Source organism: Oncorhynchus nerka, unplaced genomic scaffold (genome assembly GCF_034236695.1).
Source record: "Oncorhynchus nerka isolate Pitt River unplaced genomic scaffold, Oner_Uvic_2.0 unplaced_scaffold_810, whole genome shotgun sequence".
In the NCBI taxonomy this organism is placed as follows: domain Eukaryota; kingdom Metazoa; phylum Chordata; class Actinopteri; order Salmoniformes; family Salmonidae; genus Oncorhynchus; species Oncorhynchus nerka.
The window spans coordinates 153,958-171,255 of NW_027040445.1; the positions used below are offsets into that span (position 1 = coordinate 153,958).

The 17,298-nt window shown below is 48.1% G+C and overlaps 1 protein-coding gene across 1 annotated transcript in view; it reads left to right on the top strand.

Moving 5' to 3' along the window:
* The window catches only part of LOC135571073 (FERM, ARHGEF and pleckstrin domain-containing protein 1-like), a 92,601-nt gene that overhangs the window by 62,916 nt on the left and 12,387 nt on the right, over positions 1-17,298 (top strand). The window contains exons 10-12 of the mRNA XM_065016881.1: positions 12,570-12,733; positions 16,253-16,360; positions 16,741-16,968. Coding sequence (XP_064872953.1) covers positions 12,570-12,733; positions 16,253-16,360; positions 16,741-16,968 — 500 coding nt within the window. The remainder of the gene's footprint in view (positions 1-12,569; positions 12,734-16,252; positions 16,361-16,740; positions 16,969-17,298) is intronic.

Below are 17,298 nucleotides of genomic sequence, written 5' to 3' on the forward strand. Positions count from 1 at the left end.
CACAGAGTACAGGCTGAGTCCTAACTAACCTAACCTTCCTACAGAGTACAGGCTGAGTCCTAACTAACCTAACCTTCCCACAGAGTACAGGCTGAGTCCTAACTAACCTAACCTTCCCACAGAGTACAGGCTGAGTCCTAACTAACCTTCCCACAGAGTACAGGCTGAGTCCTAACTAACCTTCCCACAGAGTACAGGCTGAGTCCTAACTAACCTTCCCACAGAGTACAGGCTGAGTCCTAACTAACCTTCCCACAGAGTACAGGCTGAGTCCTAACTAACCTAACCTTCCCACAGAGTACAGGCTGAGTCCTAACTAACCTTCCCACAGAGTACAGGCTGAGCCCTAACCTTCCCACAGAGTACAGGCTGAGTCCTAACCTTCCCACAGAGTACAGGCTGAGTCCTAACCTTCCCACAGAGTACAGGCTGAGTCCTAACCTTTCCACAGAGTACAGGCTGAGTCCTAACCTTCCCACAGAGTACAGGCTGAGTCCTAACCTTCCCACATAGTACAGGCTGAGTCCTAACTAACCTAACCTTCCCACAGAGTACAGGCTGAGTCCTAACTAACCTTCCCACAGAGTACAGGCTGAGTCCTAACTAACCTTCCCACAGAGTACAGGCTGAGTCCTAACTAACCTAACCTTCCCACAGAGTACAGGCTGAGTCCTAACTAACCTTCCCACAGAGTACAGGCTGAGTCCTAACTAACCTTCCCACAGAGTACAGGCTGAGTCCTAACTAACCTTCCCACAGAGTACAGGCTGAGTCCTAACTAACCTTCCCACAGAGTACAGGCTGAGTCCTAACTAACCTTCCCACAGAGTACAGGCTGAGTCCTAACTAACCTTCCCACAGAGTACAGGCTGAGTCCTAACTAACCTTCCCACAGAGTACAGGCTGAGTCCTAACTAACCTAACCTTCCCACAGAGTACAGGCTGAGTCCTAACTAACCTTCCCACAGAGTACAGGCTGAGTCCTAACTAACCTTCCCACAGAGTACAGGCTGAGTCCTAACTAACCTTCCCACAGAGTACAGGCTGAGTCCTAACTAACCTTCCCACAGAGTACAGGCTGAGTCCTAACTAACCTTCCCACAGAGTACAGGCTGAGTCCTAACTAACCTAACCTTCCCACAGAGTACAGGCTGAGTCCTAACTAACCTACCCACAGAGTACAGGCTGAGTCCTAACCTTCCCACAGAGTACAGGCTGAGTCCTAACCTTCCCACAGAGTACAGGCTGAGTCCTAACCTTCCCACAGAGTACAGGCTGAGTCCTAACCTTCCCACAGAGTACAGGCTGAGTCCTAACCTTCCCACAGAGTACAGGCTGAGTCCTAACCTTCCCACAGAGTACAGGCTGAGTCCTAACCTTCCCACAGAGTACAGGCTGAGTCCTAACTAACCTAACCTTCCCACAGAGTACAGGCTGAGTCCTAACTAACCTTCCCACAGAGTACAGGCTGAGTCCTAACTAACCTTCCCACAGAGTACAGGCTGAGTCCTAACTAACCTAACCTTCCCACAGAGTACAGGCTGAGTCCTAACTAACCTTCCCACAGAGTACAGGCTGAGTCCTAACTAACCCCACAGAGTACAGGCTGAGTCCTAACTAACCTAACCTTCCCACAGAGTACAGGCTGAGTCCTAACTAACCTTCCCACAGAGTACAGGCTGAGTCCTAACTAACCTAACCTTCCCACAGAGTACAGGCTGAGTCCTAACTAAACCTTCCCACAGAGTACAGGCTGAGTCCTAACTAACCTTCCCACAGAGTACAGGCTGAGTCCTAACTAACCTTCCCACAGAGTACAGGTTGAGCCCTAACTAACCTAACCTTCCCACAGAGTACAGGCTGAGTCCTAACTAACCTAACCTTCCCACAGAGTACAGGCTGAGTCCTAACTAACCTAACCTTCCCACAGAGTACAGGCTGAGTCCTAACTAACCTTCCCACAGAGTACAGGCTGAGTCCTAACTAACCTTCCCACAGAGTACAGGCTGAGTCCTAACTAACCTTCATCACAGAGTACAGGCTGAGTCCTAACTAACCTTCCCACAGAGTACAGGCTGAGTCCTAACTAACCTTCCCACAGAGTACAGGCTGAGTCCTAACTAACCTTCCCACAGAGTACAGGCTGAGTCCTAAATAACCTAACCTTCCCACAGAGTACAGACTGAGTCCTAACTAACCTAACCTTCCCACAGAGTACAGGCTGAGCCCTAACTAACCTTCCAACAGAGTACAGGCTGAGTCCTAACTAACCTTCCCACAGAGTCCAGGCTGAGTCCTAACTAACCTAACCTTCCCACAGAGTCCAGGCTGAGTCCTAACTAACATAACCTTTCCCACAGAGTACAGGCTGAGTCCTAACTAACCTTCCCACAGAGTACAGGCTGAGTCCTAACTAACCTTCCCACAGAGTACAGGCTGAGTCCTAACTAACCTTCCCACAGAGTACAGGCTGAGTCCTAACTAACCTTCCCACAGAGTACAGGCTGAGCCCTAACTAACCTTTCCCACAGAGTACAGGCTGAGCCCTAACTAATCTTCCCACAGAGTACAGGCTGAGTCCTAACTAACCTAACCTTCCCACAGAGTACAGGCTGAGTCCTAACTAACCTAACCTTCCCACAGAGTACAGGCTGAGTCCTAACTAACCTAACCTTCCCACATAGTACAGGCTGAGTCCTAACTAACCTAACCTTCCCACAGAGTACAGGCTGAGTCCTAACTAACCTTCCCACAGAGTACAGGCTGAGTCCTAACTAACCTAACCTTCCCACAGAGTACAGGCTGAGTCCTAACTAACCTTCCCACAGAGTACAGGCTGAGTCCTAACTAACCTTCCCACAGAGTACAGGCTGAGTCCTAACTAACCTTCCCACAGAGTACAGGCTGAGTCCTAACTAACCTTCCCACAGAGTACAGGCTGAGTCCTAACTAACCTTCCCACAGAGTACAGGCTGAGTCCTAACTACAAACCTTCCCACAGAGTACAGACTGAGTCCTAACTAACCTAACCTTCCCACAGAGTACAGGCTGAGTCCTAACTAACCTAACCTTCCCACAGAGTACAGGCTGAGTCCTAACTAACCTAACCTTCCCACAGAGTACAGGCTGAGTCCTAACTAACCTTCCCACAGAGTACAGGCTGAGTCCTAACTAACCTTCCCACAGAGTACAGGCTGAGTCCTAACTAACCTTCCCACAGAGTACAGGCTGAGTCCTAACTAACCTTCCCACAGAGTACAGGCTGAGTCCTAACTAACCTAACCTTCCCACAGAGTACAGGCTGAGTCCTAACTAACCTCCCACAGAGTACAGGCTGAGTCCTAACCTTCCCACAGAGTACAGGCTGAGTCCTAACCTTCCCACAGAGTACAGGCTGAGTCCTAACCTTCCCACAGAGTACAGGCTGAGTCCTAACCTTCCCACAGAGTACAGGCTGAGTCCTAAACCTTCCCACAGAGTACAGGCTGAGTCCCTAACCTAACCTTCCCACAGAGTACAGGCTGAGTCCTAACTAACCTTCCCACAGAGTACAGGCTGAGTCCTAACTAACCTTCCCACAGAGTACAGGCTGAGTCCTAACTAACCTAACCTTCCCACAGAGTACAGGCTGAGTCCTAACTAACCTTCCACAGAGTACAGGCTGAGTCCTAACTAACCTTCCCACAGAGTACAGGCTGAGTCCTAACTAACCCTAACCTTCCCACAGAGTACAGGCTGAGTCCTAACTAACCTTCCCACAGAGTACAGGCTGAGTCCTAACTAACCTTCCCACAGAGTACAGGCTGAGTCCTAACTAACCTAACCTTCCCACAGAGTACAGGCTGAGTCCTAACTAACCTAACCTTCCCACAGAGTACAGGCTGAGTCCTAACTAACCTAACCTTCCCACAGAGTACAGGCTGAGTCCTAACTAACCTTCCCACAGAGTACAGGCTGAGTCCTAACTAACCTTCCCACAGAGTACAGGCTGAGTCCTAACTAACCTTCCCACAGAGTACAGGTTGAGCCCTAACTAACCTAACCTTCCCACAGAGTACAGGCTGAGTCCTAACTAACCTAACCTTCCCACAGAGTACAGGCTGAGTCCTAACTAACCTAACCTTCCACAGAGTACAGGCTGAGTCCTAACTAACCTTCCCACAGAGTACAGGCTGAGTCCTAACTAACCTTCCCACAGAGTACAGGCTGAGTCCTAACTAACCTTCATCACAGAGTACAGGCTGAGTCCTAACTAACCTTCCCACAGAGTACAGGCTGAGTCCTAACTAACCTTCCCACAGAGTACAGGCTGAGTCCTAACTAACCTTCCCACAGAGTACAGGCTGAGTCCTAAATAACCTAACCTTCCCACAGAGTACAGACTGAGTCCTAACTAACCTAACCTTCCCACAGAGTACAGGCTGAGCCCTAACTAACCTTCCAACAGAGTACAGGCTGAGTCCTAACTAACCTTCCCACAGAGTACAGGCTGAGTCCTAACTAACCTTCCCACAGAGTACAGGCTGAGTCCTAACTAACCTTCCCACAGAGTACAGGCTGAGTCCTAACTAACCTTCCCACAGAGTACAGGCTGAGTCCTAACTAACCTTCCCACAGAGTACAGGCTGAGCCCTAACTAACCTAACCTTCCCACAGAGTACAGGCTGAGCCCTAACTAATCTTCCCACAGAGTACAGGCTGAGTCCTAACTAACCTAACCTTCCCACAGAGTACAGGCTGAGTCCTAACTAACCTAACCTTCCCACAGAGTACAGGCTGAGTCCTAACTAACCTAACCTTCCCACAGAGTACAGGCTGAGTCCTAACTAACCTAACCTTCCCACAGAGTACAGGCTGAGTCCTAACTAACCTTCCCACAGAGTACAGGCTGAGTCCTAACTAACCTTCCCACAGAGTACAGGCTGAGTCCTAACTAACCTAACCTTCCCACAGAGTACAGGTTGAGTCCTAAACCTAACCTTCCCACAGAGTACAGGTTGAGTCCTAACTAACCTAACCTTCCCACAGAGTACAGGCTGAGTCCTAACTAACCTAACCTTCCCACAGAGTACAGGCTGAGTCCTAACTAACCTTCCCACAGAGTACAGGCTGAGTCCTAACTAACCTTCCCACAGAGTACAGGCTGAGTCCTAACTAACCTTCCCACAGAGTACAGGCTGAGTCCTAACTAACCTTCCCACAGAGTACAGGCTGAGTCCTAACTAACCTTCCCACAGAGTACAGGCTGAGTCCTAACTAACCTTCCCACAGAGTACAGGCTGAGTCCTAACTAACCTAACCTTCCCACAGAGTACAGGCTGAGTCCTAACTAACCTAACCTTCCCACAGAGTACAGGCTGAGCCCTAACTAACCTAACCTTCCCACAGAGTACAGGCTGAGTCCTAATCTAACCTTCCCACAGAGTACAGGCTGAGTCCTAACTGACCTAACCTTCCCACAGAGTACAGGCTGAGTCCTAACTAACCTAACCTTCCCACAGAGTACAGGCTGAGTCCTAACTAACCTTCCCACAGAGTACAGGCTGAGTCCTAACTAACCTAACCTTCCCACAGAGTACAGGCTGAGCCCTAACTAACCTAACCTTCCCACAGAGTACAGGCTGAGCCCTAACTAATCTAACCTTCCCACAGAGTACAGGCTGAGTCCTAACTAACCTTCCCACAGAGTACAGGCTGAGTCCTAACTAACCTAACCTTCCTACAGAGTACAGGCTGAGTCCTAACTAACCTAACCTTCCCACAGAGTACAGGCTGAGTCCTAACTAACCTAACCTTCCCACAGAGTACAGGCTGAGTCCTAACTAACCTTCCCACAGAGTACAGGCTGAGTCCTAACTAACCTTCCCACAGAGTACAGGCTGAGTCCTAACTAACCTTCCCACAGAGTACAGGCTGAGTCCTAACTAACCTTCCCACAGAGTACAGGCTGAGTCCTAACTAACCTAACCTTCCCACAGAGTACAGGCTGAGTCCTAACTAACCTACCCACAGAGTACAGGCTGAGTCCTAACCTTCCCACAGAGTACAGGCTGAGTCCTAACCTTCCCACAGAGTACAGGCTGAGTCCTAACCTTCCCACAGAGTACAGGCTGAGTCCTAACCTTTCCACAGAGTACAGGCTGAGTCCTAACCTTCCCACAGAGTACAGGCTGAGTCCTAACCTTCCCACATAGTACAGGCTGAGTCCTAACTAACCTAACCTTCCCACAGAGTACAGGCTGAGTCCTAACTAACCTTCCCACAGAGTACAGGCTGAGTCCTAACTAACCTTCCCACAGAGTACAGGCTGAGTCCTAACTAACCTAACCTTCCCACAGAGTACAGGCTGAGTCCTAACTAACCTTCCCACAGAGTACAGGCTGAGTCCTAACTAACCTTCCCACAGAGTACAGGCTGAGTCCTAACTAACCTTCCCACAGAGTACAGGCTGAGTCCTAACTAACCTTCCCACAGAGTACAGGCTGAGTCCTAACTAACCTACCCACAGAGTACAGGCTGAGTCCTAACCTTCCCACAGAGTACAGGCTGAGTCCTAACCTTCCCAACAGGCTGAGTCCTAACCTTCCCACAGAGTACAGGCTGAGTCCTAACCTTCCCACAGAGTACAGGCTGAGTCCTAACCTTCCCACAGAGTACAGGCTGAGTCCCTAACCTTCCCACAGAGTACAGGCTGAGTCCTAACCTTCCCACAGAGTACAGGCTGAGTCCTAACAGAGTACAGGCTGAGTCCTAACTAACCTTCCACAGAGTACAGGCTGAGTCCTAACTAACCTTCCCACAGAGTACAGGCTGAGTCCTAACTAACCTTCCCACAGAGTACAGGCTGAGTCCTAACTAACCTTCCCACAGAGTACAGGCTGAGTCCTAACTAACCTTCCCACAGAGTACAGGCTGAGTCCTAACTAACCTTCCCACAGAGTACAGGCTGAGTCCTAACTAACCTTCCCACAGAGTACAGGCTGAGTCCTAACAAACCTAACCTTCCCACAGAGTACAGGCTGAGTCTAACTAACCTTCCCACAGAGTACAGGCTGAGTCCTAACTAACCTTCCCACAGAGTACAGGCTGAGTCCTAACTAACCTTCCCACAGAGTACAGGCTGAGTCCTAACTAACCTTCCCACAGAGTACAGGCTGAGTCCTAACTAACCTTCCCACAGAGTACAGGCTGAGTCCTAACTAACCTAACCTTCCCACAGAGTACAGGCTGAGTCCTAACTAACCTACCCACAGAGTACAGGCTGAGTCCTAACCTTCCCACAGAGTACAGGCTGAGTCCTAACCTTCCCACAGAGTACAGGCTGAGTCCTAACCTTCCCACAGAGTACAGGCTGAGTCCTAACCTTCCCACAGAGTACAGGCTGAGTCCTAACTAACCTTCCCACAGAGTACAGGCTGAGTCCTAACTAACCTTCCCACAGAGTACAGGCTGAGTCCTAACTAACCTTCCCACAGAGTACAGGCTGAGTCCTAACTAACCTAACCTTCCCACAGAGTACAGGCTGAGTCCTAACTAACCTTCCCACAGAGTACAGGCTGAGTCCTAACTAACCTTCCCACAGAGTACAGGCTGAGTCCTAACTAACCTAACCTTCCCACAGAGTACAGGCTGAGTCCTAACTAACCTACCCACAGAGTACAGGCTGAGTCCTAACCTTCCCACAGAGTACAGGCTGAGTCCTAACCTTCCCACAGAGTACAGGCTGAGTCCTAACCTTTCCACAGAGTACAGGCTGAGTCCTAACCTTCCCACAGAGTACAGGCTGAGTCCTAACCTTCCCACAGAGTACAGGCTGAGTCCTAACTAACCTAACCTTCCCACAGAGTACAGGCTGAGTCCTAACTAACCTTCCCACAGAGTACAGGCTGAGTCCTAACCTTCCCACAGAGTACAGGCTGAGTCCTAACTAACCTTCCCACAGAGTACAGGCTGAGTCCTAACTAACCTTCCCACAGAGTACAGGCTGAGTCCTAACTAACCTTCCCACAGAGTACAGGCTGAGTCCTAACTAACCTTCCCACAGAGTACAGGCTGAGTCCTAACTAACCTAACCTTCCCACAGAGTACAGGCTGAGTCCTAACTAACCTACCCACAGAGTACAGGCTGAGTCCTAACCTTCCCACAGAGTACAGGCTGAGTCCTAACCTTCCCACAGAGTACAGGCTGAGTCCTAACCTTCCCACAGAGTACAGGCTGAGTCCTAACCTTCCCACAGAGTACAGGCTGAGTCCTAACTAACCTTCCCACAGAGTACAGGCTGAGTCCTAACTAACCTTCCCACAGAGTACAGGCTGAGTCCTAACTAACCTTCCCACAGAGTACAGGCTGAGTCCTAACTAACCTAACCTTCCCACAGAGTACAGGCTGAGTCCTAACTAACCTTCCCACAGAGTACAGGCTGAGTCCTAACCTTTCCACAGAGTACAGGCTGAGTCCTAACCTTCCCACAGAGTACAGGCTGAGTCCTAACCTTCCCACAGAGTACAGGCTGAGTCCTAACTAACCTAACCTTCCCACAGAGTACAGGCTGAGTCCTAACTAACCTTCCCACAGAGTACAGGCTGAGTCCTAACCTTCCCACAGAGTACAGGCTGAGTCCTAACTAACCTTCCCACAGAGTACAGGCTGAGTCCTAACTAACCTAACCTTCCCACAGAGTACAGGCTGAGTCCTAACTAACCTACCCACAGAGTACAGGCTGAGTCCTAACCTTCCCACAGAGTACAGGCTGAGTCCTAACCTTCCCACAGAGTACAGGCTGAGTCCTAACCTTCCCACAGAGTACAGGCTGAGTCCTAACCTTTCCACAGAGTACAGGCTGAGTCCTAACCTTCCCACAGAGTACAGGCTGAGTCCTAACCTTCCCACAGAGTACAGGCTGAGTCCTAACCTTCCCACAGAGTACAGGCTGAGTCCTAACTAACCTTCCCACAGAGTACAGGCTGAGTCCTAACTAACCTTCCCACAGAGTACAGGCTGAGTCCTAACTAACCTTCCCACAGAGTACAGGCTGAGTCCTAACTAACCTAACCTTCCCACAGAGTACAGGCTGAGTCCTAACTAACCTTCCCACAGAGTACAGGCTGAGTCCTAACTAACCTTCCCACAGAGTACAGGCTGAGTCCTAACTAACCTTCCCACAGAGTACAGGCTGAGTCCTAACTAACCTTCCCACAGAGTACAGGCTGAGTCCTAACTAACCTAACCTTCCCACAGAGTACAGGCTGAGTCCTAACTAACCTAACCTTCCCACAGAGTACAGGCTGAGTCCTAACTAACCTAACCTTCCCACAGAGTACAGGCTGAGTCCTAACTAACCTTCCCACAGAGTACAGGCTGAGTCCTAACTAACCTTCCCACAGAGTACAGGCTGAGTCCTAACTAACCTTCCCACAGAGTACAGGCTGAGTCCTAACTAACCTTCCCACAGAGTACAGGCTGAGTCCTAACTAACCTTCCCACAGAGTACAGGCTGAGTCCTAACTAACCTTCCCACAGAGTACAGGCTGAGTCCTAACTAACCTTCCCACAGAGTACAGGCTGAGTCCTAACTAACCTTCCCACAGAGTACAGGCTGAGTCCTAACTAACCTTCCCACAGAGTACAGGCTGAGTCCTAACTAACCTAACCTTCCCACAGAGTACAGGCTGAGTCCTAACTAACCTACCCACAGAGTACAGGCTGAGTCCTAACCTTCCCACAGAGTACAGGCTGAGTCCTAACCTTCCCACAGAGTACAGGCTGAGTCCTAACCTTCCCACAGAGTACAGGCTGAGTCCTAACCTTCCCACAGAGTACAGGCTGAGTCCTAACCTTCCCACAGAGTACAGGCTGAGTCCTAACCTTCCCACAGAGTACAGGCTGAGTCCTAACTAACATAACCTTCCCACAGAGTACAGGCTGAGTCCTAACTAACCTTCCCACAGAGTACAGGCTGAGTCCTAACTAACCTTCCCACAGAGTACAGGCTGAGTCCTAACTAACCTAACCTTCCCACAGAGTACAGGCTGAGTCCTAACTAACCTTCCCACAGAGTACAGGCTGAGTCCTAACTAACCTTCCACAGAGTACAGGCTGAGTCCTAACTAACCTAACCTTCCCACAGAGTACAGGCTGAGTCCTAACCTAACCTTCCCACAGAGTACAGGCTGAGTCCTAACTAACCTAACCTTCCCACAGAGTACAGGCTGAGTCCTAACTAACCTAACCTTCCCACAGAGTACAGGCTGAGTCCTAACTAATCTTCCCACAGAGTACAGGCTGAGTCCTAACTAACCTAACCTTCCCACAGAGTACAGGCTGAGTCCTAACTAACCTTCCCACAGAGTACAGGCTGAGTCCTAACTAACCTTCCCACAGAGTACAGGCTGAGTCCTAACTAACCTTCCCACAGAGTACAGGCTGAGTCCTAACTAACCTAACCTTCCCACAGAGTACAGGCTGAGTCCTAACCTTCCCACAGAGTACAGGCTGAGTCCTAACCTTCCCACAGAGTACAGGCTGAGTCCTAACCTTCCACAGAGTACAGGCTGAGTCCTAACTAACCTTCCCACAGAGTACAGGCTGAGTCCTAACTAACCTTCCCACAGAGTACAGGCTGAGTCCTAACTAACCTAACCTTCCCACGGAGTACAGGCTGAGTCCTAACTAACCTTCCCACAGAGTATAGGCTGAGTCCTAACCTTCCCACAGAGTACAGGCTGAGTCCTAACCTTCCCACAGAGTACAGGCTGAGTCCTAACCTTCCCACAGAGTACAGGCTGAGTCCTAACCTTCCCACAGAGTACAGGCTGAGTCCTAACCTTCCCACAGAGTACAGACTGAGTCCTAACCTTCCCACAGAGTACAGGCTGAGTCCTAACTAACCTAACCTTCCCACAGAGTACAGGCTGAGTCCTAACTAACCTTCCCACAGAGTACAGGCTGAGTCCTAACTAACCTTCCCACAGAGTACAGGCTGAGTCCTAACTAACCTAACCTTCCCACAGAGTACAGGCTGAGTCCTAACCTGTCTTTTCCTGCCCATTGTCTCTCCACCATAAGATATAGATGACCAAACTGTATAGAAATGTGGCCTGCAACACGACCAAACTGTATAGAAATGTGGCCTGCAACACGACCAAACTGTATAGAAATGTGGCCTGCAACACGACCAAACTGTATAGAAATGTGGCCTGCAACACGACCAAACTGTATAGAAATGTGGCCTGCAACACGACCAAACTGTATAGAAATGTGGCCTGCAACACGACCAAACTCTATAGAAATGTGGCCTGCAACACGACCAAACTCTATAGAAATGTGGCCTGCAACTGACCAAACTCTATAGAAATGTGGCCTGCAACACGACCAAACTGTATAGAAATGTGGCCTGCAACACGACCAAACTGTATAGAAATGTGGCCTGCAACACGACCAAACTGTATAGAAATGTGGCCTGCAACACGACCAAACTGTATAGAAATGTGGCCTGCAACACGACCAAACTGTATAGAAATGTAGCCGGCAACACGACCAAACTGTATAGAAATGTGGCCTGCAACACGACCAAACTGTATAGAAATGTGGCCTGCAACACGACCAAACTGTATAGAAATGTGGCCTGCAACACGACCAAACTGTATAGAAATGTAGCCTGCAACACGACCAAACTGTATAGAAATGTAGCCTGCAACACGACCAAACTGTATAGAAATGTAGCCGGCAACACGACCAAACTGTATAGAAATGTGGCCTGCAAACACGACCAAACTGTATAGAAATGTGGCCTGCAACACGACCAAACTGTATAGAAATGTGGCCTGCAACACGACCAAACTGTATAGAAATGTGGCCTGCAACACGACCAAACTGTATAGAAATGTGGCCTGCAACACGACCAAACTGTATAGAAATGTGGCCTGCAACACGACCAAACTGCATAGAAATGTGGCCTGCAACACGACCAAACTGCATAGAAATGTGGCCTGCAACACGACCAAACTGTATAGAAATGTAGCCGGCAACACGACCAAACTGTATAGAAATGTGGCCTGCAACACGACCAAACTGTATAGAAATGTGGCCTGCAACACGACCAAACTGCATAGAAATGTGGCCTGCAACACGACCAAACTGTATAGAAATGTAGCCTGCAACACGACCAAACTGCATAGAAATGTAGCCTGCAACACGACCAAACTGTATAGAAATGTGGCCTGCAACACGACCAAACTGTATAGAAATGTGGCCTGCAACACGACCAAACTGTATAGAAATGTGGCCTGCAACACGACCAAACTGTATAGAAATGTGGCCTGCAACACGACCAAACTGTATAGAAATGTGGCCTGCAACACGACCAAACTGCATAGAAATGTAGCCTGTGAAATGGACTTTGAGTCCATCAATTCACATGATCACTTCTCTTATTTAGGTTTATTTGTGACGAGGATGTTTTGTGCTCCGAGAATCAACCTTCAACTTATCTGACCTGGGGGGAAAGAATAGCTTGTCCTCTGTTTCTGTTCGTCAACTCTTCATCGATTCCTCTTGCTGCTGTTCTCAGAGTCTCCAGAAGAGAGCGGTGTGGAGGCTGAGTCAGAGGAGGAGCTGAGTGCGTCTCGTAGCTCATTGGAGCGTCAGTCAGCACAGAGAGGAAACACGACGGTTCATGTCTGCTGGCACCGCAACACCTCTGTGTCCATGGTGGACTTTAGTGTGGCTGTGGAGGTACCTACCTGACCCACAGTACTGTTTAACCTCTCTGTTTCTGTCTAACCTCTCTGTCTTCTCTAACCTGACCCACAGTACTGTTTAACCTTTCTGTTTCTGTCTAACTCTCTGTCTTCTCTACCTGCCTGACCCACAGTACCGTCTAACCTCTCTGTTTCCGTCTAACCTCTGTTTCTGTCTAACCTCTCTGTTTCTGTCTTCTCCTACCTGACCCACAGTACCGTCTAACCTCTCTGTTTCTATCTTTCTACCTACCTGACCCACAGTACCTGTCTAACCTCTCTGTTTTCTGTCTAACCTCTCTGTCTTCTCTACCTACCTGACCCACAGTACTGTCTAACCTCTCTGTTTCTATCTTCTCTACCTACCTGACCCACAGTACCGTCTAACCTCTCTGTTTCTGTCTAACCTCTCTGTTTCTGTCTAACCTCTCTTTCCGTCTAACCTCTCTGTTTCTGTCTTCTCTACCTGCCTGACCCACAGTACCGTCTAACCTCTCTGTTTCTATCTTCTCTACCTACCTGACCCACAGTACTGTCTAACCTCTCTGTTTCTGTCTTCTACCTACCTGACCCACTGTCTAACCTCTCTGTTTCTGTCTTCTCTACCTACCTGACCCACAGTACCGTCTAACCTCTCTGTTTCTGTCTTCTCTACCTACCTGACCCACAGTACTGTCTAACCTCTCTGTTTCTATCTTCTCTACCTACCTGACCCACAGTACTGTCTAACCTCTCTGTTTCTGTCTAACCTCTCTGTCTTCTGTCTTCTCTACCTACCTGACCCACAGTACCGTCTAACCTCTCTGTCTAACCTGATATAACCTGGTACAGAGAGGTGGGATATAACCTGATATAACCTGGTACAGAGAGGTGGGATATAACCTGATACAGAGAGGTGGGATATAACCTGATACAGAGAGGTGGGATATAACCTGATACGGAGAGGTGGGATATAACCTGATATAACCTGGTACAGAGAGGTGGGATATAACCTGATACAGAGAGGTGGGATATAACCTGATATAACCTGGTACAGAGAGGTGGGATATAACCTGATATAACCTGGTACAGAGAGGTGGGATATAACCTGGTACAGAGAGGTGGGATATAACCTGATACAGAGAGGTGGGATATAACCTGATATAACCTGGTACGGAGAGGTGGGATATAACCTGGTACAGAGAGGTGGGATATAACCTGATATAACCTGATACAGAGAGGTGGGATATAACCTGATACAGAGAGGTGGGATATAACCTGATACAGAGAGGTGGGATATAACCTGATATAACCTGATACAGAGAGGTGGGATATAACCTGATATAACCTGGTACAGAGAGGTGGGATATAACCTGATACAGAGAGGTATGATATAACCTGATACAGACAGGTGGGATATGACCTGGTACAGAGAGGTGGGATATAACCTGATACAGAGAGGTGGGATATAACCTGATACAGAGAGGTGGGATATAACCTGATACAGAGAGGTGGGATATAACCTGGTACAGAGAGGTGGGATATAACCTGATACAGAGAGGTGGGATATAACCTGATATAACCTGGTACAGAGAGGTGGGATATAACCTGATATAACCTGGTACAGAGAGGTGGGATATAACCTGATACAGAGAGGTGGGATATAACCCGATACAGAGAGGTGGGATATAACCTGATATACCCTGATACAGAGAGGGGGGATATAACCTGATACAGAGAGGTGGGATATAACCTGGTACAGAGAGGTGGAATATAACCTGGTACAGAGAGGTGGGATATAACCTGTTACAGAGAGGTGGGATACAACCTGATATACCCTGATACAGAGAGGGGGGATATAACCTGGTACAGAGAGGTGGGATATAACCTGATATAACCTGATACAGAGAGGTGGGATATAACCTGATATAACCTGATATAGAGAGGTGGGATATAACCTGATATACCCTGATACAGAGAGGTGGGATATAACCTGATATAACCTGGTACAGAGAGGTGGGATATAACCTGATACAGAGAGGTGGGATATAACCTGATACAGAGAGGTGGGATATAACCTGGTACAGAGAGGTGGGATATAACCTGATATAACCTGGTACAGAGAGGTGGAATATAACCTGATATAACCTGGTACAGAGAGGTGGGATATAACCTAGTACAGAGAGGTGGGATATAACCTGATATAACCTGATACAGAGAGGTGGGATACAACCTGATACAGAGAGGTGGGATGTAACCTGGTACAGAGAGGTGGGATATAACCTGATATAACCTGGTACAGAGAGGTGGGATATAACCTAATATAACCTGGTACAGAGAGGTGGGATGTAACCTGGTACAGAGAGGTGGGATATAACCTGATACAGAGAGGTGGGATATAACCTGATATAACCTGATACAGAGAGGTGGGATACAACCTGATACAGAGAGGTGGGATGTAACCTGGTACGGAGAGGTGGGATATAACCTGATACAGAGAGGTGGGATATAACCTGATACAGAGAGGTGGGATATAACCTGATACAGAGAGGTGGGATATAACCTGATATAACCTGGTACAGAGAGGTGGGATATAACCTGATACAGAGAGGTGGGATATAACCTGATATAACCTGATACAGAGAGGTGGGATATAACCTGGTACAGAGAGGTGGGATATAACCTGGTACAGAGAGGTGGGATATAACCTGGTACAGAGAGGTGGGATATAACCTGATATAACCTGGTACAGAGAGGTGGGATATAACCTGATACAGAGAGGTGGGATATAACCTGATATAACATGGTACAGAGAGGTGGGATATAACCTGATACAGAGAGGTTGGATATAACCTGATATAACCTGATACAGAGAGGTGGGATATAACCTGATACAGAGAGGTGGTATATAACCTGATATAACCTGGTACAGAGAGGTGGGATATAACCTGATATAACCTGATACAGAGAGGTGGGATATAACCTGGTACAGAGAGGTGGGATATAACCTGATATAACCTGGTACAGAGAGGTGGGATATAACCTGGTACAGAGAGGTGGGATATAACCTGATATAACCTGGTACAGAGAGGTGGGATATAACCTGATATAACCTGGTACAGAGAGGTGGGATATAACCTGATATAGAGAGGTGGGATATAACCTGATACAGAGAGGTGGGATATAACCTGATACAGAGAGGTGGGATATAACCTGATATAACCTGGTACAGAGAGGTGGTATATAACCTGATACAGAGAGGTGGGATATAACCTGATACAGAGAGGTGGGATATAACCTGGTACGGAGAGGTGGGATATAACCTGATACAGAGAGGTGGGATATAACCTGATACAGAGAGGTGGGATATAACCTGGTACAGAGAGAAGGGATATAACCTGATACAGAGAGGTGGGATATAACCTGATACAACAACATTGTAACTTCAAGACCAGACAACCTGTGTTAATCTCTTTTGCTATTGGTTACTCCTGTGTTAATGTCTCTTCCTATTGGTCCTTTCTCTCCCTATCAGAACCAGTTATCAGGTAACCTGCTGAGGAAGTTTAAGAACAGTAATGGGTGGCAGAAACTCTGGGTGGTCTTCACCAACTTCAGCCTGTTCTTCTACAAGTCACATCAGGTAAGGACTCTAACCTAACTCTAAACATACATCTAACCCTAACCTAAAACGAACTAATATTTATTATGGGATGCAGTAGTCTCAAGGTCCTCTATAGGATGACTACCCTCTGGGTAGTGTATTATATAGTATTTATTATGGGATGCAGTAGTCTCAAGGTCTTCTATAGGATGACTACCCTCTGGGTAGTGTATTATATAGTATTTATTATGGGATGCAGTAGTCTCAAGGTCCTCTATAGGATGACTACCCTCTGGGTAGTGTATTATATAGTATTTATTATGGGATGCAGTAGTCTCAAGGTCTTCTATAGGATGACTACCCTCTGGGTAGTGTATTATATAGTATTTATTATTAAATGTCATCTCTGTTCCCTATAGGATGACTACCCTCTGGCTAGCCTCCCGTTGCTAGGCTACTCGTTGACGGTTCCCGGGGAGACAGAGAACATCCAGAAGGACTACGTTTTCAAGCTCCACTTTAAGTCTCATGTGTACTACTTCAGATCAGAGAGCCAGTACACCTTCCAGAGGTCAGTTCCCTTGGCAACCTGTTGTGTGGTGTTGTCTTCAGTAGTGTGGTGTTGTCTTGTTGTCTTCAGTAGTGTGGTGTTGTCTTGTTGTCTTCAGTAGTGTGGTGTTGTCTTGTTGTCTTCAGTAGTGTGGTGTTGTCTTCAGTAGTGTGGTGTTGTCTTGTTGTCTTCAGTAGTGTAGTGTCTTGTTGTCTTCAGTGTAGTGTAGTGTTGTCTTAGTAGTGGGTGTTGTCTTCAGTAGTGTGGTGTTGTCTTGTTGTCTTCAGTAGTGTGGTGTTGTCTTGTTGTCTTCAGTAGTGTGTTGTCTTGTAGTGTCTTGTTGTCTTCAGTAGTAGTGTGGTGTTGTCTTGTTGTCTTCAGTAGTGTGGTGTTGTCTTGTTGTCTTCCAGTAGTGTTGTCTTGTAGT